Source organism: Pteropus medius, unplaced genomic scaffold (assembly GCF_902729225.1).
Source record: "Pteropus medius unplaced genomic scaffold, Ma_sr-lr_union100, whole genome shotgun sequence".
Taxonomy (NCBI): domain Eukaryota; kingdom Metazoa; phylum Chordata; class Mammalia; order Chiroptera; family Pteropodidae; genus Pteropus; species Pteropus medius.
The window spans coordinates 6,964,856-6,991,315 of NW_024349803.1; the positions used below are offsets into that span (position 1 = coordinate 6,964,856).

The following is a 26,460-nucleotide window of genomic DNA, read 5'->3' on the forward strand; positions in this document are numbered from 1 at the left end:
TGGCTTAATGATTCGGTAACATTAAAACAAAGAACCTGACTTTTGTTTAGTCTTTTCTAGTATTTTTTCCTTATAATTAATCAAGGGTAAAGCCTAAAGCACAGTTTCTTAGATTAGACGAAGCCTCCATTATAATTATCTTGAAAATGTTTACAAATTAGAAAATATATAGTGGAATTTCTTAAAAAAAAAAAAAAAAAAAGAGAATCAAGGCTAAGAAGGACTTGGAGACAGCAGAGAACTCTGAATATAACAAAAAGATTATTTAACAGGTTAAGAACACAATCTGGGGTTCTTAACCTGTTTGGGAGCCATGGATGACCTCTTTTAGTCTGCTGAAACCTATGGACCTGTTTTCTAAATAAAAAAATATATAACAGCTTTATTGTGTAATTTTCATGCCATATGAATAATGTATTTTAAATGTTCAAAATAAAGTATAAAGGATTACAAAGGAAACAATTTTACTAAAAATCATCAAATTATTTTAAAAATTGTTAAGAAATAAATGTTTTTATATTAATGCCATTAAAACTAGTGGTGAGTCAAATAACTACTATGATTTTAAAGTAGTGATTTACATAAACAGTACTTCAAGATACTTTTAATTATAATGCAAAGCAATATCTGATTTCTCTTGGGGCAAAGTCACAGGTACTATTAATAAGTGTTAGGATTTGTTGCCTAGACTTATAATTAAAAGAAAGGCTAACTTTTAACTAGAAGTTAGTAAAAATAAGGATATATTTTTTTCCCATCTAAAGTGTATAGCCTTCCTGAATTTAATCTACAGACTCCATTGGGAAAGTCTGTGGACCCCAAGTCAAGAAGCCCTGAGCTAGATGCTGAAAGGATTATAAATTATTTTTAATAGAGCCATCAACATTATACATATCTTTTGATCACAATAGAAAAATTAGAAATTAACATTAAGCTCAACTTAAAATACCCAAATTAAGTATGTTAATCAAGGGATAAAAGACAAATAGGAATATTTGCATTTTGGCAAGCGAGTTCTCTTAAAAAGAACTTAGTCTAGAATGGTCAGGACACTGAATGCCACTTTACTACCTACATACTTATTTATGTTAATACCTCAACAATGCCTGATTCCTGTCTTTGCTGGATTTTTTTTCTCCATCTCATTGCTGCAAGTGCTAGTCTTCGTTGCTGCACATTGATTCCAGTCAAAACATCAAGTATGGAACTACTTCCCCATTCATAGTCTTCTTCCTAGAGAATTACAATAAACTTGTGAGTTCCTACAATATGGCTTCAAGGAGTACACAATCAATTAAGAGTTAAACTATACATTCACTTGTTATAAGTACAGAGAATACTAAGTAATCATGAGTTTGAGCACAGGAAATGCAGATTAATTTGGCTTCATATGACAGCCAAGTATACTGGCTTTTAATTAGAAATCAAAAAAACATTCATACATTTCTAAGAAAATACAAATAACTAAATCATAGTAATTGGTAATATTTAGATTACTGAGCTTCACTCACTATCATCCTCACAGAAGGACCCAGTCTCAGAGGAGATATGTATTAACAACTTGATACCTGTCTGTGGAAAATACTCCTAAGGGATCTTGATTGAAAACCTCAAAAACTACATGTAGATACAACTGTGATGGTCAGTTAGAAAGCAAAATATTTCAAATAATAAGTTTAATATTTTATAGGTTAGCAGTAGAGATAAAAACTTACAATGAAATCATATTACTATTTTGTAATGTTATTTCAATTTTTTAAAAAACCCATATTCAAATTAAATAAAACCGATTTAATTAGGAATCTGAGTCTATAATCTTTAAATTTTTTTGTTTTGTTAATGTAAACCTTATAAAATTGGTATAATCTAATCAGTAAATTTCATTATTTTCATTTACATTAGTGGTCAATATATGTGCCAGAATCAATTAAGACATTCACTTTTAAAGAAAAATGACCCTTTATGTTAATTTGGATACACACCGGCACAAAGCACCCAGCAGTCCTGCACGCTTCAAGGTAGGAGCGATGAAGCACCCACTTCCCAGCTGCCACTGAGGCTAAATACTTCTCATTTCGAAGTGGATGTCCCACAACAATGTGCGTACAGTTAGGATCAAAGCACTGCTTCTCTATCACTAACCCACCTGAAGTAGAAAAAAATTGGTTGTAGTTTATTGATTCTGAACTTTTTCTTAGAAAAAATGTATCTTAACTTTGTACAGAAATTATTTATAAACAAAATGCACTAGATAAACCAAAAAGACTTTGACTGAAAATTACTTTACATATGTATTTTTATAAAGTAATGTTTATTTTGAAAATTTAAATAATAAAATGAACCCCCATATACTGGCCACCTAGATTCCAATATTATCAAAATTTTGCCAGCCTTAACTTCGGTCTACCCCCTGCTTTTTTTACTTAACTAGTTTAAAGCAAATTCCAGACAAGTTACTTTACCCCTATGTATTCAGTATGCATCTCTGAGATACATGGAAAATTTCTTATTCAGCCACAAAGCCATTTTCACATCTAAAATAATTAACAAAAATTCTTCGCTATCTCAATACTAAATCTTTGTTCAAATTTTCCTGTTTGTCTCCACTTGGTTTGTTACAATTAAGATATAAAAAGAAACAATACAAACAAGGGCCACATATTGCAGTTGGTTGTTATATTTCTTAGGTCTCTCTCAACTATCTTAGTAATTTTCAAGCTCTGATTATGGGTAACCACAGAGATGGAAGTCAAAAGGGGGCATGTGCAGACTAAAAGCAGGAGAAAATTTTTTCTGAGGGGAAATAGGGTCAGCTGACCAACAGGGAAGCCTGGGCGGAAAACACACACAGCTAGGTAAATAGAGACAAAATAGCAAGTGGGATCTGAAACCTCTTAGATATAAATGTATGAAATCTGACTTTGAGGAAATAAAGACATAATACAATCTTACGCAAAGCATGGCTTGGATTTATATGCTAAAGCTTAACTTGACTGCTGGTTAGGCAGAGTTGCATCAAGGACTAAGAATTTAACAACATTCAAACTCATGCTTGAGATGACTAATAATAGCAGCAGCAATACTTTTTGAGCACTTACTATAAGGCAGGGACTGTTGAAAGTGTTCAAGGTTATTAACTCATTTAATCCTCACAACTTTATGAAGGTAGGTTCCTATTATTATCTGCAATTTACACATAAAGACACAGGGAGAGTAACTCACCCAGGATCACAGAGGTGACAAAAGAACAATAAGGTAAACATGCCATATTAAAATAATATCCACATTTAATTCTATATAACAAATTTATTCTGTGACTCAGACAACATAATAGACAGATTTATTTATATATATATAAATATATGTATGTTTGCCACAACTGTTTTATTTATAAAGTCAAGGGCCTCTTGGCATTCCATATCAGAAACCCTCTGTTCACAGACTCCCAATTCCAGCGCAATCTATATTCCTGTGCCCTGTTCTTTGTCCTCTTCTAGATAATTCTCTAACTGCTTCTACTTTGCCCAGAGTTCGCAGAGATAGAACCATCTACAGGAAACAGACACTTGAATGTTCCTCTTTGGTGAGCTCTGGATAAAGCTTAGCAATTCTGATTTATACTTCCATCTAATTTATTAGGCAAGGGGAAACAAATGTTCCACCTGAATAAAGTTTCCAAAAAGCATAGCTTCTCAAGCATACAATTGTATCTAAGAGAAATCTTTTCTATATAAAAAAAAATGTATCATAGTTCTCCCCATCCTAAATAGGATAGCACTCACATTCAATCTTTTCTTTATGACCCAGGGCCACTGTTAAATACAACCATTATTTCTTAAAGTTTTCTCTATGTCAAGCTGTCACATTCACTTCTCTTCTTATAATTTTCCTAATACTATAAAGCTGTTCTGCCTAAAACAGGAGCTGCTAGTTATGTGTGGCTATGAAACACTTGAAGCGCAGTGAGTCCAAATTTGAGATGTGCGGTAAGTATAAAATATAACCCAGATTGCATATACTTAGTATGAAAAAAAGGTAAAACATCTCACTGATATTTTCTATTAATTACATGTTGAATATTATATTTTACATACACTGGGTTGAATAAAATGTTTAAAATTAACATCACCTATTTCTTTTTACTTTTTAAAATGTGGCTACTAAAAGTTTAAGATTACATGTGTGGCTCATGTTCTATTTCTATTAGACAGTGGTGCTATAGACACTGGGTTACTTTTCTAACATGCTGCTTCTAGAATGATGTCAGACTGAGAGCCTGACAACTACTGGAATAGGAATAATGTTACAGAAGGAGGGGCTCCTCTCTGGATATTTCCACACCTTCGACTTCATTAAAATGTGGTTTTATCTATATTTAAGTCTATAATTTCACTGATTTGGTCCAAGGTTTCATCAGTGAACAAGTGCTCAAAGCAAGCACAGAATATTCTTTAACCTTAATGGTTGGTTTCAATTTAAATCTTTAAATCCTATGACTTTAGATTTAGATTAGAGCTTTGTTAAAGTAGAAGTTCTAATGCTGACTCAATGTCAACTCACCCATCTTTTTTGTTTCAATTTCTGTACCTTATATATGATATCAATATCAACTACATCCGACTTCCAAATAAGGTTACTATATGGAACATTTTTGACTTAAGTAAAATACTTGTACCTAGTTTTTCAATCAGATGACAATAATCAATACGTTCTTGAGGATTCAGAGATGACAACTGAAATACGTGTTGTTTTTTTAAGGCTTCACGAGTCTCCTCTATTGTTATAATCTGGAATGGAAGAGTTTTATTTTAGAAAAAATTAACACTAAAAAGGTTATCAAGTATTTAGTTATTTTATAGTAACATTTTACTTAGTCTTCTGAGTTATCGAATATAGAAATAATACAATGCAAACAAATGCAGTTTTCAATATTTGATGAACCTTTGATATTGACATCAACAAATTCTGAATTCAGTGTAACAGCAATATCTAAAAGCCATATCGCCATACTAAGGATAAACAAACCTTTTCTTTAGGGTGTGGAGCCACAGGTGGGTTGGCTAGGGGGAAGGCAATACTGGGGGCTTGCGGTGTAGGGATCAGGTGGCTGTCTTTTATTGGAGTTTCCAGTTCTTCAGAGATCGGGTGTTTTGGGGCCTCAGTCACACATATGTTTCCAGGATCACAGACAGCTGAGGGCAATAAAATGCTGCAGTGTGATATTATCCAAACATGACTAAGAACAAATTCTGGGAAATACTCTCATCTGTCTTAGCCAAGATGAAATTAAATACAATTCTGGAATGTAAAAACTACATGCAAAAATAGTAGCCTATTTCTATAGCTTATAAATAAATGTAATTAATTAGCATTAAAAGGGCAAATGGTGTTACCTGTGGGCTTCTCCTAACCCTTTCTTTAAATACCAAGGTCTCATCAGTAACATGTATCCCAAATTTGTAAAATGAAAAGCCATATTACACTTGGAGAAAATCAGAAGCAGAGATAAATCTATGTATCTAGTGCAGAGAAATAATCATGTGATGTGAAAGGGGGCAAAAAGATGACTAAAGAAGAGAGGAAACATTTTGTTTCCAGGGTAAAGCCCAAGGAAGGAAAAAATAGGGGAATTCAGAAAGGAACGCATACAAATCCAAAGAACAAGTGTGCAAGTATGTGCTGGGTAGAATTCAGAAGAAGGCAAATGAAAATAAGATTATTAGGAGAAAAAACGCAAAAAGGACTAGAAAGAAAAAGAATAATGGTGAAAATTATGTCTGGAAAAAAAAATGCCTAATTCTAAATTTCTAAATTTAAAAATCAAAATATATTTTTCAGTTTACTGATAAATTACCTCAATTTATACTTATTTTTCTGAGTCTTAAGTTTAGACCAAAATCAGAAATACCTAGCAAGTTTTTCATCTGCATGTACAATTCAGAGAACCACAATGTGCTTATCTGTTTATTTTTAAGAGGGCAACATGTACTTAATACAAACAAGTAAATAGATTTCTTTCTCGTTACCCTGTTCAGCAGTTTTTGAATCATGTAAAGGCTCCTGGAAAGGAGAATCTTCCACTCTGTTAATGTCAACCTGAAGTTCAGAGTACTGTGTGGGACAGCTAGGCCACTGCAAATTGCTGGCAAGCCTCGCTCTCTCTTCTCTGGCTGTAGGGTCATCCCAAATGATCTGTTCATTTTGGGAGGGCTCTGTGTTGACATCAGGTACTGTTTGACGAGACTGCCTAAGGAATAAAAGTGGCAATTTTAGTAAACAAACAGCCATAACAAAATTCACATTCATAAATTCCTTAAGTTAGACTATAAATTTATGGTTCGCCTTTATATGCCCATCATCTAGCACACGGTAAGCACCTGGTAATATTTACTGAATAAACAAACTTTGCGAAATTGTTTTAATTGTGTCTCCCAGAAACTTATCTGTTTTAGCAAGAAATGAAACACATATTTTGAATGAATGTCCATGTATTTAAAACTTCAAAAGGAGAAAAAAAGTTCACTGTCAAAATATTTTTAAATTACAAAATGATTGCTGCATTTAAAAGTGGGATTATTCTTACTTACACAGGCTTAGGAAAACATGGTAATGTTTAGAAAACTGGTTACTTTGCTTACCAGTAGTTATATTTTTATCACTTCAAATAATAACTTTAATTACATGGGAAGTGTCCTGTAATTGCTGCCTTAAAAGGTCCTTTTGGCTCTTGGTAATCAAACCCTCCAGAGTCTCAGGTAGATCAGTGTTATGCTGAACTAAAGTAAAGTGTGTTTTACGGTATAATTGTAACAATTCCACTGTAGAGTAAATAGAATTTCAGCTATTTTCTTTCAATGTATACACTGAATCTTTTGATGTGTGTGTATGCGTGGAAAATATTAGTAAAAATAATTTACCAATACTGATGGTAGCCCCTAAGAGTTCATTTGCCTCAAAAACAAGGAAGATAACCTTTTATTCCCAGAGTATTTATTCAGGCTTGACACAAGATTTAGGCTCGCTATGATAAAACATGACCTGAAGTACACTAACAAAAAGCCACTTTCACTCAGTACTCAGATAAAGAATTAGACTCGTGAAATACATAACATAAGATAAATGCAGAGTTCAATTAACCAATTCAAGATGTAGGTACCATCATGCACATCATAGAGATTTTTCTATCAGGAAAAAGATGAAGTAATGTTACTGAACTTAAGTCACACCACACTAAGACCTGTAATCACCTTTCCTAAATGATAAATTCATAAAGAATACAAAATGTAGTTCCAATAAGAAGTAACTGTTTAAATCATGCCTTGCTGTGAAGCACTGCCTGGTATAGAACAAACCTCTGTGTATGTTTCCTGCCCCCAATTAAGAATTCTAAAACTGCTTAGAACAAGAGAGGGAAGACAGAAAAGCTAGGAAGAAAGGTAATATCTGAATATAATATATATAGTTTGGGCTAAATAAGGCCCAGTAGCATAACCCTTTTACTGGTCTTGATATTCTAAACTTCTTCTTTACTAATTTAAAGAACGATAGACAAACAAATAAAAAAGCAAAATTAGGCTTAACTCATGGAACTGAGTCAGAAAGAACCCACCTAAGGAGCTACCTTTCTCTCCAGTCTTCTGGTCACTCCTTTCTGCCACCAAGATGAGAGACAGGTGAGAGACAGGTGAGAGACAGGTACGTACCTCAGTGCCTCTAGGACTCTACTTCGTCCACTGCGGGCAGAGCGGGTGCTGTCAGGGGTTGAAGAAGCACTGTTACAACCACTTTTTGAAAGGGAAGTCCTCTGTCCTTGGGGTTTCACTATCGATGTTGCAGACATTATCTCCTGCAGCTGCTTTTGGAAATTCTCTCTCATTTCCAAGGTCTGTGTCAGAGCTTGAAACAAACACAAATACAACAATCAAGCTAAGTTTCTCTTTTTATCACCTCTTATACACATTAACTACTTTGTCTAGATCTGGCTGAACACAAATTAACTTGACATTTATTAAGTACTTACAGGCTATAATATAGCAAGACTATGAATACTGCAGAACATAAAGGCAGCCCTTACCATGAAGACTGTATGTGAAATAATCAGGAAGTCCTTAGAAGGCACTTTTCTAAGACTCACAGTGATCACCTCTCTTGAAGAGCTCTCTACCTGCTTCTGACCCTCTCTCTCTCTCTTTCATGTTACATACTCTACTCTGAGATGCATTTATATATGTGATTTTCCCCTATTGTCCTTAAAAATACAGACCACAATATATTTATCCTTGGGTTCTTTATAGACTAAACACTGAAATAGGTACTAAATAAATATTTTTGGAATGAACAGAGTGGGACTAACTAAATGGGTAAGTCATAGGGAAAGCTCTGGTAGGGTAGGATGAGCAAGGAAAATATTAATCCACTAAAAACAGGACCCCTATAGATATAAGGTTATTCACTGCAGCACTCTTTATAATAGCAAGAAGTCAGAAACAACCCAGATGCCCATCAATAAGGGACTGGCTATATACAGTGGACCATTCACACAACGACTACTATACAGTTGCCAAAAAAAAGGACTGAAGCAGCTCCTTATGTAACGCTATGAAACATTCCGCAAGGTGAACTGTTAGGAAAATCAAAGCATAAAACAGCATATGTGTAGTCCGCCATTTATGTATATTTTAAAAGTAGGGAAGGAGAGAACATACATACTTATGACTGCATATGCATAGAACAGCTCTAGAAAGATACATGAACAATTAGGAACAATGAAAGGGTAGGAGAAACTCTCCATACCTCCTGTACCTTTAAAACCATGTGAAAACTTTCGGAATATCACTGGAAAGAACTGAACCAAAAAAATTTTTAAATCACCAACTTCACTACCTTTAATAAAATAGGGCTGTGTATCACACTAACTCTGTAAAATACCTAGTTCCACAAATTTCACATTTCAATCACCTAAAATGTTGCAAATTATTACTTAATGACTGGCATGGAACCTCAATTCAATCCTCAAATATACACTTTACTTGTATTGAGCATCACAGAAAATTATTTTCTCATTTGCTGCAAAGAAATCATTCTGCATGAAAAATATAAACAATTTTCTTTTGTAATTTAAAATATTTTACCTCCTTTAGAGTCATCCTTTCCATTTCCATTTGATGTTGCTAATTCTTTATCATCAGTGATCATATTATCCATATCATTTTCTTCTACAGGCAAATGATCTGGCTAGTGAAAGAGAAAAATTACAATTTCTCAAGCTATTGTAGAAGGTTTCACAGCATATATAATTATGCATTCAGCTCAAGGAGGGGGTAAATGTATCATCCATATTATCTACCTCATCATCCTTTGTTGTCGCACAAGCTGAGGGCAGTCGACTATTAGAGGGTCTGCAATCTTGTACTGCACTGATATCCAAGCTCATTTTGGGATTATACGTATGTGGATAAAGAGATTCAGGAAGATGTTTATACTCTTGGGCACACTGCAATACAATGGTGTGTTTTAAATTAGGACTGAAAAAAATCTTAGTGAATAAATGATGTTAAGTTGGATAAAGATAACCAATACATTACGTTATAAGATGATAAAAATTTGCAAAACAAATTTTGAAAAGTAGTTGACGATGAAAAATTCCATTATATAAAGGACAATTAAACTGTCTTCACTTTTTAATGTCATGTCCATTAAGGTATAAAATCTAATTCTATTTCTATGCTTTTGCCAAGGTATCAACCACACTCCAGAGACTATCCAGAAAGAAAAGAAAAAAGGCAAAAGAAAAGGAAAAGGAATAGGAAAAAAAAGGAAAGAAAAAAGAAAATACAGTCTTAAACTGCACTGGTATGCTAAATTAATTCTCAAATTATTATAAAATTTTCTTTCATATTATTTTTAATTAGTGAACAGAATCAGGGACTCAGAAAGAGTATACATTAAAGACTTATTAGATATTCAAGGAATAAAGATCTTAAGTTTTTGATGTCAAAGAAATGAGATGTGCACTGTTAACTAAGGTTATCAAACTTGTTTACGTCCACTGAAATTGGTTTGTGCCTTGAAATAACGTTTGTATACATTTTCCTTTAGCAGAGAGGGGAGGAAAAAAATAATGCTTACTTCTAAAAGCCAGTGCTCGGAAACAATGTGTATTCCTCTTTCTTTTACAGATTTATATTCTCGATTAGTGTCATTCTGTCGCCCTTGATAGATAAAATGAGTCACTGTTTCATCGAAATTCCATCTGAAACAACCAAAACATACAAAACCAGATAACTAAGAGAAATATTTACATTAGTTTAAGATCATTACTCTCTATGAACAGAATATTCTGACCTTGAAAAAACCTTCAAGAACTAGAGTAAGCAAGAATATTAAAGGATAGGCTCCACATTTTGGTCAAATTTTATAGATATATTTCTAGTTGTATACACGTTGTTATATTTATGACATAACGTGTTATATCAACATTTGTAATAAAAAGGAGATGCTGCATCTGATGTGTTGAGAAGATCTGGATGCTTAACTATTGGAAGGTGGGAGACAGTATCGGTGGTCTCTTCAGGATGTCGTGGTCCTAGTTTATGGAAGGGAACACTGGGACATCTGCACTTGAGAAATGAGTATCCTATGAATACCTAACTACTGTAACCTCTGCACATTAAAGGGTTCTTCCCTCTCATCCATCACCAAGTCTGAGCAATCCATTCCAGGGACAGATTTAATGCAAACTTTAATGCAATCGACCAATTAGTTCCTATTTAGGAATTTCAGCAATATATTCTATTTTTCATACCGAGAAGACTGGCATTTTAAATCTTATAAAAACACAAATCCTGTATGTTCCTTATAACTCTTACATCAAGTTCACACCCAAACAGAATGTCCAAGGAAGCATTCAAATTTTGACAAATATATATACTTTCATATGGCTAGTGAGAGAATAAAATGAGATAATGCTTGGCTCATACTAAGTGCTCAGCAACTGGTAATAGGAAATATAATAGGTTAACTATAACATAATAGAGAATATATAATATATGTAATAGAAAATATAAAGTTATAAGAAAGCTTCACTATCCTGTAACAGATGCATTAAACATTAAGATGCTTATAACTATGACAGATACATTTTATTTTTATATTCTCCTGACCTAACTTCTTTTCTCAAATAGAAAGCTAACTGAAATAAGACTTAACAAAGGGGAAAATGAAGCTGATCATATTCCTCAAACTATTTTTACTTGTAAACTCCAATCTTTATGCTACCTATGAATGGCTGAACACAAGTGATGGAGAAAGCTAGCACTGCAGAGAGTGGAGAGTACAAGCAACTCAGCATGGGCTGGAACAGGCAACTCTCGCTTCTCACGTACTGATGCCATTTGTGCTAGAGACCTGTCTCTAGCCTGGATGTCAGGGTGGAAGGCAGATTTTCTAATTGGTGTCTCCAAAGTAGCAAAAATGATAAAAATCAAAACATCCTTAAAAAAGACCATCTTACTAGAAGTGCTGCTAGACTATTTAGTGCTACTCACAGAAGGGCTCTAATCTGAAAATCTCTAAGGTAAAATATGCTTCATTTCAGACAAAGCTATATTACTAGTCCATAAACTCTTTGTAGACAGGGATTCTTCTACACTATACCCCTCCCAATATAGATCCTAAATTTCTAGAATAGTGAGCAGCACAAAATAGGTTGTCAAATATTTGCTGAATATACCCTAAAAAATATATACATCTAAGAGTGAATTGATACAGCAGAGGGTATTTTGAAAGGATGTGGTAAATTAAAAATGAATAGGATTTTATAGATAACATGACACACCAAAGGCAAAATAAATGTTTCCTGGTAGAAGCTCACGACAGTTTTAGGTTTCCCTATAAACTTAGGCCACATCACCACCAAGCAGAAAGACGAGCCAACTACCTGTAATCTGCTCCTAGAGAGGCTGCAATTCCATTTAGTTCACTCTGCTTCTTACTGAGTTTTTTACTAACATATACCACTACCTTGTGAAGCGGCTTTGGGGCTTCTTCCTGTTCATGGAAAAGAAATGAAACAGGTCAACCATTCCTGTTTGAAAAGTTTAATCTACAACTTCTTTTAATAAGCGATCTAATTCTACCTTCTCTGTTTGGACATCCTTCAGTTGAGGGCTGGCAGAAAGAGCAACAGCATCTCGAGAGCTATTTGCCAAAGCAACTTTCAAGTTTCTGACAATGACTTCTGAGAGCGGTGTACTCAGTTTCCTTTCCTTTTGGCTGGGACCTCCAGGAGTTTCCAAGGCTGCCAGTGCATCCTGTATGTATGGATGGGGAGAGTGAAAGAGAGAGAAAAAGAAAAAGGAGAGATAAAGAAAGAGGGGGGATAATCCTCAAAATTAATTGGATTACAGCTTTAACCTCCTCTGGTGTTCCACCAAACAACACCAAAAAGAAGGAAATATTACCTGTATTCTATAGACTACAAAGAAAAAAAAATTCATAGTATCCAGCAAATTGGTTTAGAGATTGACAAGCTTATATTTTCAGCAGTGCCAGTAACATCTGCCTGAATCTTAAGAGTTTAAGTTGTAGTTAAAATAAAGGACAACCAAAAACAAAAAACAAGCAAGCAGACAAAACACAGAAGGAAACAAGAGAGCAAGGATGGATATAAATAAGACAGGAACTATAAAGAAGATTAAATGTCAGACTGAGCTGAGAATTGTGACAAATCTTTGAAAGGACAACACAAGTTCCTGTTCCCAAGCCTACGAGATGTCACCGCTGTGCAGGGGCTTGCTCATTCTTTCCCATCTGCATAGTATTCCACGTGTATAGCAGAATGCATTTAACCAGTGCTCAATTGCTGAATATTTACATGAACAATCTTTTGCCAGTATAATGCAACAAATAACCTTGTACACACACCATTTTGCACATGCAAGAGTAAAGGAAACTGTTAAGCAAAATATACGTATCAAACTGACACTCTCCTGAGCAAAGTATTCAAGCGTATGCTTCCAAATACACTTGACAGCACAGTGGGTAATCAGATTTTTCTATTTTGCCAATCTGATAAGTAAATATATCTACCTGCATGCTTTAATTTTCCACCCTGTTAAACTGAATGAGATTAAACATCTTTATGCATATATTTTTGATTTTTTGTGATAGCAATCTCTTCCTGTCCTTCGCCTATTTTTCCATTGAGTCATATTAGTCTTTTTTATATTCACTGCATGAATATCTTTTATGAATTTATGTGTGTGTGTGTGTGTGTGTGTGTGTGTGTGTGTATTATTATTATTATTATTATTATTACACTGTGATATACATACTCGTTCCCTATTTGTAGTTTGTCAAACTTTTGCCATGGAGACTTTTTAAACAAATACTTTTATTGCACTTTTATAAAACTGCATATTTGAATGTGGACAATTTTTTATTGCTGTCAAATTCCTATGAATTTTATTTCTTTTGGGGTATATGTTATAGTTAGAAAGGCCTTCCTCACGCTGAGATTATTTGAAAGCAAACTCTCTCATGTCCTGTTCCAGAATTTTTATGCCTTCATTTCTTGTGTTTAAATATCTGATCCTTTGATATTTATTCTATGTACAGTAAGAGGTTTCATCCTGTGTTCTCTGATGGCTACCAGCTGTCTGCTTTAAATACTACTTTTATCTAATGCATTCTACTATCTATGGGATGTAATCTTGTGCACTGATTTGACTATTCATGTGACAATAACAAATTGCTTTTAATTACTGCAACTTTAGGTTTTAATAACTAGTAGAACGAGTGCCTGTCCTCAATTATTCTTTTCAGACTTTTGATACTATTTCTGCTTTATTTTTCATAGACTCATTATTACCTTTATAGATCTTTACAGTGTTTAATCTTTTTTGCAAGAACGTGGTAAGGCTTTCTATTTGCCAAAGTTTTTTATTTTAATTTTTACATAGCATTAAAAGGATTCCTCATATATGAAAGAAATCAGAAGCTCCCACGCCACATCTACCTGTCTTCAGCACGTGTGCCACAAACACTGCTTCCCTTCTGGTACTGTCCTCTACTTCAGCACTAGATCCAAACCCCTCGCACCAACTCAAAGATGTGGCTTCGGCAATTCCATTCTCTCACCTGCATGATCAATTGTATCTCTCGTGGATCACTCACATTGGTTATCTTTAAACAATCTTCTTTTGATACTATTTTGCCCTATACTTACCATCCTATTTTTTGGTTCCTCTTTCCGCCATGTCTTCAAAACCCTTACTATTAAGATCACCAGTGACCCATAAGACTAAATCCAGTGGCCAATTTTCTGTTCTCACCTCTCATGATCTTTCAGCAGCATGTGACATAGATAACCACTTCCTCAAAAACTTTCTTACTTGGCCTCTAAGACAATCTCTAGGCTTTCTTTCCCCTCACTGTGGGGAAATGGGGAGGGTGTGGGGAGTTTGGAGTGTGGTCCTTTCTCTGACTCCTTTGCTGGTTTCTCCTCTAAATGTGAGCCCTTAGGGGTGTTCTTTGGACCTCTTCTTTTCTTCTTTTACTCTCTTGGCATCTGTTCTAATTATGGCTTTAAATATTACCTAAAAATATGGATCCCCGATTTCTTTCCCTAGCCCAGACCATTCCCCAAACTTCAGGCTTTATATATAACTGTCTACTTGATAGTAGTACTTGGATTTCTAACAGGCATCTCAAACTTTACGTCCAAAACAATGAACTCTTGATATTTAGGCCCCAATTTCAATTCTTTCTAATCAACTCAGCTCAATGCAGCTCCATTATTCTAATCTCCCAGCCCAAAAATTTGAAGAAGGATCCAAATTCTAAATATTTAAAAACCTACCATGTACTAAGGAAAACCGATTGAGAATGATCAATACCTAGACACATCCTTGTAAAAACTATTAGACTTAAAAGAAAAAGCCACATAGCCTTCAGGCAAAATGATGAAATAACAAAGATAAAATAATTACTGACATCAGAATTTTTCAAAAACAATGCACACAAAGCAGTCCAGCAGTGGGAGCAGCATTTTCGGGAAACACAAGCGGAAAATGCAAACCAAGAATAGTACATCCAAAAAAATCTGCTGAAGAATCAAGGCCTGAGTAGAAGTTAGGATGTGCCAAGCTCAGGAAATATTGCACACATGTGCCTTTCCTGAGGAATCTCCTGGAGGATGTACTTCGTCGCACCAAAAGTGACAGGAAGCTTCACAAAAGACAGACAGTAAGCATTTCATACATTTGTTTGTAGAGTTAAGGCAAAACAAGGGTGAGGTCCACAAGCTGAAGAATATATAAATATTTTATTTTCTGACAGTCAAAAAATATAATTAAAAATAGAACACAGAAAAAATATTATTGACTGCAATAGAAGCAATAAGTAGTCAAAACGCATATTTTAAAACTGACAAAAGATTAAGAAGGGGGATTAAGGGCACTATAAGAAATATTAATATAAAGATAACCATGGGAATGAAACAAACTAACTTTTTCCTAAATACCAAAGGTGGGGGCGGGGGAGGACGGGGCGGGCACAAAATACAAAGAGGACACAAGTTAAGAAACACATATATATGTATATAACATAATCACAAAGTAATTACGACATGCTATATGACAGAATTGAGGCCAAGTATAAGTCCTATCAAATGTGAATGGACTTAATTTGACTAACTGAAAGAAAAAAATTTGCGAAATGGCTCATAAAGCAAAACTCAACTCTATGCTGTACAGAGGAGACAAACTTAAAACACAGCAATCCGAAAAGGCTAAAAACGAAGGAATGCACACACTTATGAGGCAAATGAAAACAACAAGAGAACAGGGAGTGAGACCCTGATACTGGAGTAGACTTCAAGCCAAAGAGCACTAAATGAGACAAAGGACACATTCCAACTCACACAGCAGTTACTAATATCTATGTACTAGCTAACACAGCAATTATATATTTAAAACAAACGGCATGAGATGCAAGGATAAATAGAAACACGTTAATATTAGGAAATTTGAAAATACCACTTAGAATGAGACTGGCTAAGTGAACAAAAAATAGGAGAGGAGGTAAAAGTTCTAAATTACATAATCAATAAGCTAGATCTTTTGTGGGGGGGGCGGGGGGTGTGGGTATATATCAAACACTACACCTTAATAGAGAATACATCTTCTCAAGAAACATTTTAAAAAATCAGGAATGTTCTGAAAAACTGATCACAGATCAGGGTACAAAGAAAAGATCAGTAAGTTCCATGAAGTAGAAAGAGTATAAACAACACTTTGATCCTAATGCAATAAAACTAGAAATTAAAAATGAAAAAGAAAACCCTTTCATCTGGAAATTAATGAAAACTCTGCATATCTGAGTAAAGGGTATGAACATTTAGCTTGTACTATTTTTATTTTGCAACTTCATGTAAGTTAGGTATTATTTCCAAGTAACAACTTCAAAAAACAATGTATGCTACCTCGGGTGGCAATGATGGGGAACACTGGGTGCTCAATACACTATTGGCGGAGTATATATTGGTAGTACAACCACTTTGCCAGTTTGTCAGTCTCTACCAAAGCTGAAATAAAACCTAGCCATTTCACTTCTAGGTATATACCAAAAAGAAATGCGCTGTAAACGTATTCCAAGAGACATGCAGACGAATGCTCATAGCTGTAAGAGCAAAAAACTAGTAACTGCTTAAATGTGTAAACTGAGGTATATCCATATAACGAAATAATACACATTAATAAAATCAATGAACTACAGTTAGAGGTAAGCAACATGGACGAATCTTCCAAATGAAGGTTGAACAAAAAATGACAGACTCAAAAGAATAAATATTATGGTTTTATCTATTTAAAAGTCAAAAACAAGCATAACGAAGTTACAGTGACAGAAGTCAGGAGTGTCACCTTCCCAGAAGGGGAAACAGTGACGGGGAAGGGGTGGGAGGAAGGCTCTAAAGCACTGGCAGTGATCTCCTTCTGAATATGTATAGTGGCTTCCCAACTGTTAACACTGATATTTCATACAGCAATGCATCTGTTGTACTTTTCTGATGTGTGTCAATTAAAAATTAAGTTTAAATAAGAAGTGTTTTTGGTTTTTTTTTTTATTTGAGGCCTAATATATGTTCAATCTTGTGATTATCCCATAGGTGCTTCTCTGTTTTCAGAGATAAAATTCAATATACCATATTATGATAATTTGAAGAACCACTGATTATAAGATGAAGTATTATTTATCACCAAAAAAGGAAAAAAAAAAACAAACAGAAAAACACTGCTAAATAAACTATGACTCTAAACACAAAACTTGTAAACATGTTTTGTACTTTTACGGAGACTATTTCAGAACCATCAGTTTTCTACAGCAAGGAAGCTAAAGAATGGCGAATGACTGAAAATATTTCTATTATTTTCTTGCCTACTAATATTATTTCATTGACCATTCAAAGACTGTGATCTATGAGACCTTAGAGATCATGTATATACATTCCATGATTTTAAAGGAGAGAATAAATTATGAAGCCCAAAGAGGCTGACATGCCTTAAAAAGCAGCAAGAAAGAGGTAAAGCAGAAGTCTATTCTAGATCTCACAGTTCCCAAACCAGTGGTTTTCCCATTTCTTAAGGCACAGGGAGCAGTGATAATCACAGTACAACGTGTTTCTTCAGAAGAGATTTAATTGAAGATTTAGCTTGGAGAAAATTGTCTCAGGTATTAATTTATATTTTCTGAAGATCAACAATCTGTAAACTTTATAAATCTCCAAAACATACTAGTAAAAATTATTAAAATGTTGTTTCTTAATATCCTATGAGGAAAACTTTAATAGATGAATGGTACAATAATTTTGCAAAGATTCATGGCTAAAAAATCTCAGACAATGGTTTGAATAGCCACTTGAAAGGCGAAAAGCTACTCAAGGAACAGTGAAGAAAATCACCTTTGGGAAATAATGGGAAACCATTTGAGAAAGTTAAATTAGCCCTTGATTTGAGAAATGATATTTTTCAGAAAGGGAGCCATATTCTAGCGCTTAGGAGATCAAACAAAAGTACAGATTTAACTCATCTTTTTAAAGGACATGATTAAAAAGGTGATAATAGAGATTTTTTTCAGAAAGCAAGCACTAGGTGTAATCCTAGTATTGAAACATAAGTAGCAATGATAATATTATTGGATAGTTTATGTAATTACTTCATCTCACCATTTCATTTGATCCTTATGATAAATCTGAGTTTTCAGAGCAAGTGATAGTATCCTCTCTGTGTAAAAGAGGAAACCGATAACTCATATATGTTAAATAATCTGCCTAGAGTGATACTGTTCATGACAGGTCTAAGACTTGAACCCAGATGTCCTGCTTTCACACCACATGTATATATCTCTAGCCAGTACCTCAATCCTGGTTATATACTGGAACTCAAAATAGGAATCTACTTCTCAACATCTCTGGAAAATTTGCTACTCCAAACTTTAGAGGTGATGGAGAATATGGTGCTTTAACTTTACAAACTATGAAACTGTTAACTCCAGGGCTGTTTTTTATAAACCTTACTTACCTTCACATCAAAGGAAGGCTTGAAGAGTTTGTCCTTGCACAGAAATTTTGATGGTGTGTCCAGGTGTAACAAGGGCTCCTTCTGGGGTGGCGGTCCTCCAGCTGGGTCCTCCTGCTCCGTGTGCTGCGAGACCACAGCACGGAAAGCTTTACTCTGAAAGTAGTTCATATCTAAAGGTGTAACGGCTTTTTTGTGAGTTTCCAGGTGGGTGGCGGGATGCTTTGGAGTATGTGGATTCAAATTTACTCCATTTGTTATTTCAGTTTCTAAACTTTGCTCTAGAGGTTTAAAAAGAAAAGAAACAAATGTGAGCCACTGATTTCATCTTTTGTCTCCAAAGAGGCCCATAAGAAGTGAGGTTTTTATCTGGTTTTCATGTGAATTCTCAAGCGCACTTTAAACCACAGAGTTATACCTACTTTCCAAGAAACAAACCAGATAATATATTAAAATATGTAGAGTTAGACAAGCACATCAACTGAATCAAATAATGAATGAAACTAGACTTCTCGTTTCATCTTGTAACTTAAAATAATAGTCTCAATAAACTTCACAATTTGCCAAAAATGCTATAAATAAATGTCATCTTAGTTAAAGGCAGAGTAAAAAGAAAATTTCCAACTACGTGTACTCAAGAGTTAATAACTAGAGTCAAATTTATGGAAAGTCCTTAATGAAACTTTAATATGAACTAAACATCACCTGGCCTCAGTTATAAAATTTCCAGTCTCTCTAGGTAATAGCTCTGAGAACCATTCCCGAGCTGCTGACTTGTCCTTGAAGTCTGCCCAGGGATGCCACCATCTTACAAGAGGAGCTAATAACTTTTTCAAGATTTAATGAAAACAATTATTAGATGGCTACTCCACACCAGGCCCAATACTACACAATGAAAATACATGCCAAAGACATGCATATTTCTTGCCTTTTTAGAGCTTATAGTTGAATAGGAGGACATGAAAGTAAACTAGTTATAATACTGGGATAACAGCTATAAAAGGTATAATACAGGGTGTGATGGCAAGACAAAGGCCATACTTGGTGAGTCAAGGAAGGCCTCCCAGGGGAAGTGACATCCAACTTTGAGAACTGAAAGGCAAGGAGGAGGAATAGGCAAGCATGAGGTGGGCTAGAAAAAAGTCCCAAGATGAGGGGAAGAGAGATAGCCAAGTACACGGTATGTCGGTGTGAGCCATAGAAAGAACAGCAAGAGGGCCACGCTCACATCTTTAGACTTCAAACACTGAGACTCTGGAATGCTCCTACACTGTTTTGTATCCTCTAGTTTTCAGATAGTGCCTACAACTGATAGTACAGATACAAATTAAACATTTGTGCTATGAGCACACATTTATTTCACCAGCCACTAATGAATGCCCAACAGTGGCTCCTTGTACCCAACGTGAAAAGTAGAAATCGATGACCTTTCCCTAAAATCAAGCTTTGGCACACTGATATCCCAGAAACCATCACATTGTAAAAACTTATAGATAAAAGAACAAAACACAGTATTAACCTTTTTTAGGTGCATTTTCAATCAGAAAATGGCTCTCATTTGCTCTCTTTCCCATTCTAGCAGTCTCCAAAAGCCAAGCTATCGTGACAGCCGGTAAATTCCACTTCTTGGCAGCTTCATATTTAGAACCACCTGGCTCTTTCAGTATAAGATGTGTGCTGGCAAACATGCCTTTCTTTGCATTGTATTTGCGAACAAAGAATTCTTGAACACTGAAAGTTATATTTAAAGAAAAGAAAATGGTCATATACACAATAAGCCAGCAAACTAAGAATGAAGTTTCTAATACGATAGTATTATTAAAGTTCTAAGTATAAGAAAATACTGATTAAAATTTGGTTCTACATATAGCTTAAAAACAGGCTAATCCCCTTGCAAACGCTTACTCTATGATAAAAATGTATTGCTACAATTCAACTTTTTATAGAAACATAAGCACGTTAATTAAACGAGACTTTCAAGAAAAAAAACAGAAAAACTTCCTCCTTAGTCATCACCCACCGGACTTGGCCTTTCTTCCAAAAAGGAGCCATGAACAACTAGAAGATCAAAGAAAGCATCTGAATAACACGTTCTATCTTTTTAGCCCGTTACAACTGCTCAAAGCATTTTCAAATATAAGTGCGTTTGATCCTCTTAGTATTTGTGAAATACCAATATTTTACAAAATATTGTAAAGATACAACCAGGGGAAAAATATAGAGAAACTGACTTGCTTAAGATCCCAGAATATTAAACACAGAATATAGGGCAGAAACAGGAGTCCACCACTTGAGGTATAAACAGAATTCAGTCATTTCTTTTGACTTCTGGGTTTTATGTTCAAATTCCTCAATTCTAAAATTTAATATTCTACATTTCTCCCAGTATTTTCACTGTTTCATTTTTCATATTTAACCCACTAATCCATTTGGGACTTATTTTGGTATGAGATGTCACACTAACTTTATTGAATCCTATTTATTGAATAAACCATCTTTTCCTCAATAACTGGAAATATTGCTTTTACTATGCTAAATTCCTATATGTATTTGGGTCTATTTCTAGACTTTCTGTTTGTTCACTGAACTTTCTGCTACTTATGACCATACTATTATTTAGTGAGGTTTTATAAAATATACTTAAATAACTACGTACTGTATTTCAGAGTTTTCATGACTTTCCTGCTTGCTAATCTTTTATAAATTTAAGAATTAGTTTGATTATTGCCCTTCCTAAAAAAATTTGTTGGCATTTTTATTGGGATCATGTTAAATTTATACATTAACACAGGAGATAACAGAAACTTCTTTATAATATTTAATTTTCCTTTCCAAAAACATGTCCATTTTTCTTACTGTTCAAGTCTTATTCTGCTTCCCTCAATAGCATTTTACAAGTTTCTGTAGTTTTTCCAAGTTTCAAGTTACACTTGCTGCTAGGTATTTTACCTCAGTGTAGACCAAGCAGGAGGCCTTTATTTTCATTAGCTCTTCTAATTGGTCGTATACATGAAGGTCAATGATTTAAACATACAATTTAATGTATTATTATAAGGTGAAAACCCTTATATCCACCACCCATGTCAGAAGACAAAGTCTTGCCAGTCACTCCGGAATCTCTTCAGCGTGTCTGTTCTCAGTTACAACCCTTTTCTCTCTTTTAAGAGTAGTCACTATTTGGATACCTTTTCTGCTCCAGATCTGGAATTAATCATTTCTTTAAGCTTTAGTTTTAGTGGGAAATGGTACTTTAAGGCCACAATCTAGGTAGTGGAGTCCCCTGTTATTACTGGGTTGAAAATGATTTCTACAGTAGCTTGTAAATGCTTTTGAATTCCCCTTTGAACCAAGAGTTATTAAAAGCATTTCTAAAATGTCCAGTTGATAAGATCTTTTCGCTTTCTATCATTCATCTCTAGTTTTTTGCATTGTTGTCAGAGAATATGGTCTTCACTCTACTTCGCAGAATTCACTGAGGTATTTTTTTGTGGACAATTTCTTTATGGGTAACATTTAGGAGTGTTCCACAGGGATTTGAAAAGGTACGGTCACTGTTTCAGGGTCGATATCTAACTATGCTATTTAAATCTATCCTTGTTTTCTATCTGACCTGTCATGAAGTAAAAGATGGGAATTAACGTCTCCTACAAATAGCGTACTTCTGTCAAATACTCCTTATATCTATTTTTGTTTTATGAATAACAGTCATGCTCTAAATAAAGTGTGAACAGCACTCTTTATTTACAGTGTTTTTCTTGTTTGATGCCTTTTGATTTGAATCCAAACTCGTCTGACATTAAAATTGCAACTCCTCCTTTCTTTCTGTTTGCATTTACTTGACAAATCTTTGCCAATCTTTTTCCCTCAAATATTTTGAATCACTTTGTTTTAGGTGCGTCTCTCATTTAAATTTTAAGTGTTACTTCGTAATCTAATCTAAAATAACTTTTGACGTAAAAGTTTGGTTCATTTACATTTACTGATATTAACAATTTTCTACTTCCTCTTAAAACAGTCATCATCTAATGCTCACTTAGGGTTAATCTGGACTTTGAAAGTAACTTTTGAATTCATTTTTTTCTCTCAAAGTATTCATTACTCCTGTTTAATGTTTGCGTTTCTGGCTGAAAACCACAGGAACAATGGATGCAAGTGAAAAAGAATAAATCAACCAAATGGCATGTGGAAGGGAATACTACTTGGGCAAGCAATATTCCATAATGGCCTAAGTATCACGTTTAAATATTCTCCTTCCTGACAGGTAAGCACTAATGCCTGTAGTCTTAAGACTCCCCAGGCATCCACCTAGTAGCATGCTCCCCTCTCCCACTTTGAGCCATCACACAGATACACTACACGCTACCCACAAATATTATAGACACCCAGCCAAAGACTAATCTGAATGCTCTCCAATAATTTGAAACAAATAAAAGTATACCAAGGTGGCAGGTACACTAAAAATACTACATACCTTGCTCCAAGGTGTTTTGCTAAGAATGTCAACGAATCTTTTTCTGCTCCTGCACACTGGCTGAATGAAATAACACAATTCTGTAAAGGAGTCATTCCTGCCATTACTGGGACTGGCATGAAGAGAGGATTCGACTTCGGATCAAATAAAGTCTGATAGTCTATACAAGCCACCTTTTAAAAAGAAGAGAAACAATAACATCACCCCGAAATAAGCAACCAGTGGTTAACACTGGTCTAGTTACAGCAGAAGTAATTTTAGTTTAGATTAAGAGCAATTTTACTTTATTATAAACTTGGGTATGCTCATTCTCAATACACTTCAAATTATAATATTTAAAGCAATATATACATCAATTCATTATATTAAATATTATATTCTAAAATATTAAGGATATTAAAATCAGCTAGACTTGTCATTGAAGTTACTAAATATGGCTTTACGCTTAATTTCTTCCACTGTATTAGTTTATAATTTTTCCTCTTAATTCTTGGAAGGTAAAGTTACCAGTGATAAGCCAACAAGATGGAATAATACAAAAGTGCCTGTCATGCTTTGGTTTTGAGAAAACAGGGAAGACAAAAATCATATGAGCTGACTTGGAGTAACTCCCTAAGAAGGATTGCTGCTGCTTAGGCCCCTGAGAAACAATAACCTCTACTCTATCAAGATTAGGACCAAGCTTGAACGTTTTCATATTTTAGAATTGCCTTTGCTAAAAGCAAAATCCATACTCTGCTTATATCTGAATACCGATTTACCTAAATTGAACTGCCTAAGAAATAAACATGAACACTCCTGGCATTCAGATATCCTTCAATACTATATTTCAACTGCTACAGTATTTTCTTACCAGCCATGTATTTGTAACAACGTCTCCCACAGTTGCTTCTACTTCACACCCCAGCAGAGGAACCACAGCATAATCAGCAACAATTCTGCTCTGAAGGGACACGATTTTTCCAGCATTTTCCTTTATGATATGTGCAATATTAGATTCATTTTCATTACTAAAACCAAAAACAAGGAAACTCTTTTGGCTAAATAAACCTTCTTCAGTAATCGTAGAAGCGTCAGGGAGGCAATGACTGACAGAAGTTTGGTTTTCTTCTTGCAGAGAAATATGAGTAGAGTCATTAAAAGGCTCAACATGAGTAGTATCATTAAAGGTCCCAACTTCAGACTTCGTGGCTTCAACTGGAAAGAAAAAAGAAATGTTTTCTAACAGATAATTTATCTTATAGTTAAAATTTATTTCCAAGCAAGGATATTAAGGTAACATAGAGAACTGTGACCACACTTAACAAAATGAAGGCTTTAAGAAGTACACAAAGATAAAGGGTACGAACCCACTGCATCTTCTGGGCTACCAAGTGTTGTCATTATTACCACCGTGCATCAGGAAGGACAACAGCAATCACATTACTGTTCTAAGCCCTCCTAGTGTACTAGAAACTCCAATTAGTTGAAAATTATGAAGCTCTAATAACTCCATGGGCCTTAGTTCCAAAACTGGTTTAGATAATTCACAATTGAGAAAATCTCATTAAAGAAAAAATAGAAGTAACAGTCCTAAATGGTCAAGCCTTTTACTTGGAAATAACTGTACAAATATAATAATAAGAGAACTATGGTTACTTCTTTTTCAAAAATTCCTAAAATGTTTCATACTGAAATTGTAGCTACTTAGCTTCTACTAAGATTTCTTAAAAGATCAAGGACCCAAGCAAATGGTCTCAAATACTTTATTTTAGGATGAAGCTGGATGATTAATGGGTAGAAGAAAAAAACATAGCTTATATAAAAATATAAATGTCAATAACTCAAATACATAGTTCCTAATACACAATAAATGTTATCAAATCAAGGCTAAAAGTTTAAGAGGTAAAAACTTAGTTTTGAAAACTCTGGTGGAACTGTGTTGGAATGTAACATATTATGGTAGGGACCAGCAAACTATAGCCTAAGAGCTAAATTGGGCCCACAGCCTATAGGTTAAAAATGACTTTTTACATTTTAAAAAACTGTTGTTAAAAACAGAACAAAACAGAGTATGTGACAGAAACAGAATGTGGCTGGAAAAGCCTAAAATATTTACTGTCCAGCCTTTCCAAAAAAAAGTATGCCAAGTTTTGCTTTATTGGATTCCAATAAGCCCAGAAGCTCTCCAAGAACTCTTCATTTATTCATTTATACATGCACTGTGCCTAAGTGTTTTACATGCATGTAATTAATGCTCATGATATTATACGGTTGATACTACTGGTACATCTATACTCTTTCTTTGAGAGAAATCTCAGATTTAAAGAGGTTACATAACTTGCCTATGGTCATAGTTATTAAGTGGCTGAAATGAGATAGAAACCAGTCTGTCTGACTCCAGGATCCACAACATTATGTTCTAGTGGCATCTTATTTCTATCCTCATCTCCAATAGACATTAACATTTTTTCTTTTAAACTACTTAACAACACACACACGCACACACACACACACACGTAACATTCCTACTTAACGCAAGTATTTAAACTGCTCTAACTGACATTCTGAAGCAGCACAGTTTTGTCTAGAGCATTTACTATGAGTAAGTCACGTAACTCTCTGACCCTCTGTTTCGTACTGTAATGAATAAAAGATAATAGTATATTTCCAATTTATAGAGATATATGGAGATAAGTAAGCTTTTATGGAAATAAAGGTGACATACTATAAAACATTCTGCAAAGTAGTTTTTAAATAGCTATTCTTGATATAAAATGTGAAAACAATTTTGTTTTGCAATTATAATTATTTTACAATCACACCTAGGAGGAAAAAAACCCAACTTTGTTTGAGGTCTATATATTGCTGGTGAGATGAGAAGAAAGAAGAAACCCTGGGGAATTTTAGACTATCACTATAAAACGAACTAGAAATAACAAGTTCTTGTAAACTGTAAGTAAAACCCTACAGTTATTAAGAGACTCAGAATAAATTAACAAGTTCTACAGCAGTTCTTTCCACTTATTTTAGCAGTAGAACCTCTTTTTCAAACAGACCTCATTCAGAAGCCCACAGTCATTTTTTGATGAACCTATTATTCAAAGTTTTCTTGAATCAAAAGTAATTTTGATTTAAAAAGTAACTGTAAAATACCTGATTACATTCTTTTTAAGGTACTTGAGGATTCACTGAGATTTACTGTCATCAGAACCTTTTAAAGTCAGTAGACCATTAGCTGCCTTAGAAAGGAAGATCACCTGCCTCTGCTAAGTACTGGCCTTGCTGAAGGACAGTGCATGAAACTACTTCTGGTCAGTCTGTGGTTTCTTTATACCAGAACCTATAAGATTAGAATGATCTCTTGATGTGATGCATTCCTAAAGCATAAGCAACTGGTCTGACAAAAATCAATTTTGCAGTACACCATGAATA

At 34.5% G+C, this 26,460-nt stretch overlaps 1 protein-coding gene across 3 annotated transcripts in view; it reads right to left on the minus strand.

Moving 5' to 3' along the window:
* The window catches only part of TOPBP1 (DNA topoisomerase II binding protein 1), a 54,235-nt gene that overhangs the window by 9,767 nt on the left and 18,008 nt on the right, over positions 1-26,460 (minus strand). For 2 of the 3 annotated variants that reach the window (XM_039837172.1, XM_039837171.1), the window contains 15 exons: positions 23,900-24,243; positions 23,047-23,219; positions 20,095-20,306; positions 18,579-18,856; positions 12,138-12,311; positions 11,939-12,048; positions 10,129-10,252; positions 9,347-9,493; positions 9,132-9,234; positions 7,704-7,896; positions 6,027-6,247; positions 5,026-5,192; positions 4,676-4,787; positions 1,983-2,146; positions 1,096-1,233 (listed from right to left, as the gene is read on the minus strand). In XM_039837172.1, coding sequence (XP_039693106.1) covers positions 1,096-1,233; positions 1,983-2,146; positions 4,676-4,787; positions 5,026-5,192; positions 6,027-6,247; positions 7,704-7,896; positions 9,132-9,234; positions 9,347-9,493; positions 10,129-10,252; positions 11,939-12,048; positions 12,138-12,311; positions 18,579-18,856; positions 20,095-20,306; positions 23,047-23,219; positions 23,900-24,243 — 2,660 coding nt within the window. Of the gene's footprint in view, positions 1-1,095; positions 1,234-1,982; positions 2,147-3,098; positions 3,184-4,675; positions 4,788-5,025; positions 5,193-6,026; positions 6,248-7,703; positions 7,897-9,131; positions 9,235-9,346; positions 9,494-10,128; positions 10,253-11,938; positions 12,049-12,137; positions 12,312-18,578; positions 18,857-20,094; positions 20,307-23,046; positions 23,220-23,899; positions 24,244-26,460 lie in introns of those variants that run through there. The other variant, XR_005647455.1, reaches the window with a different exon arrangement.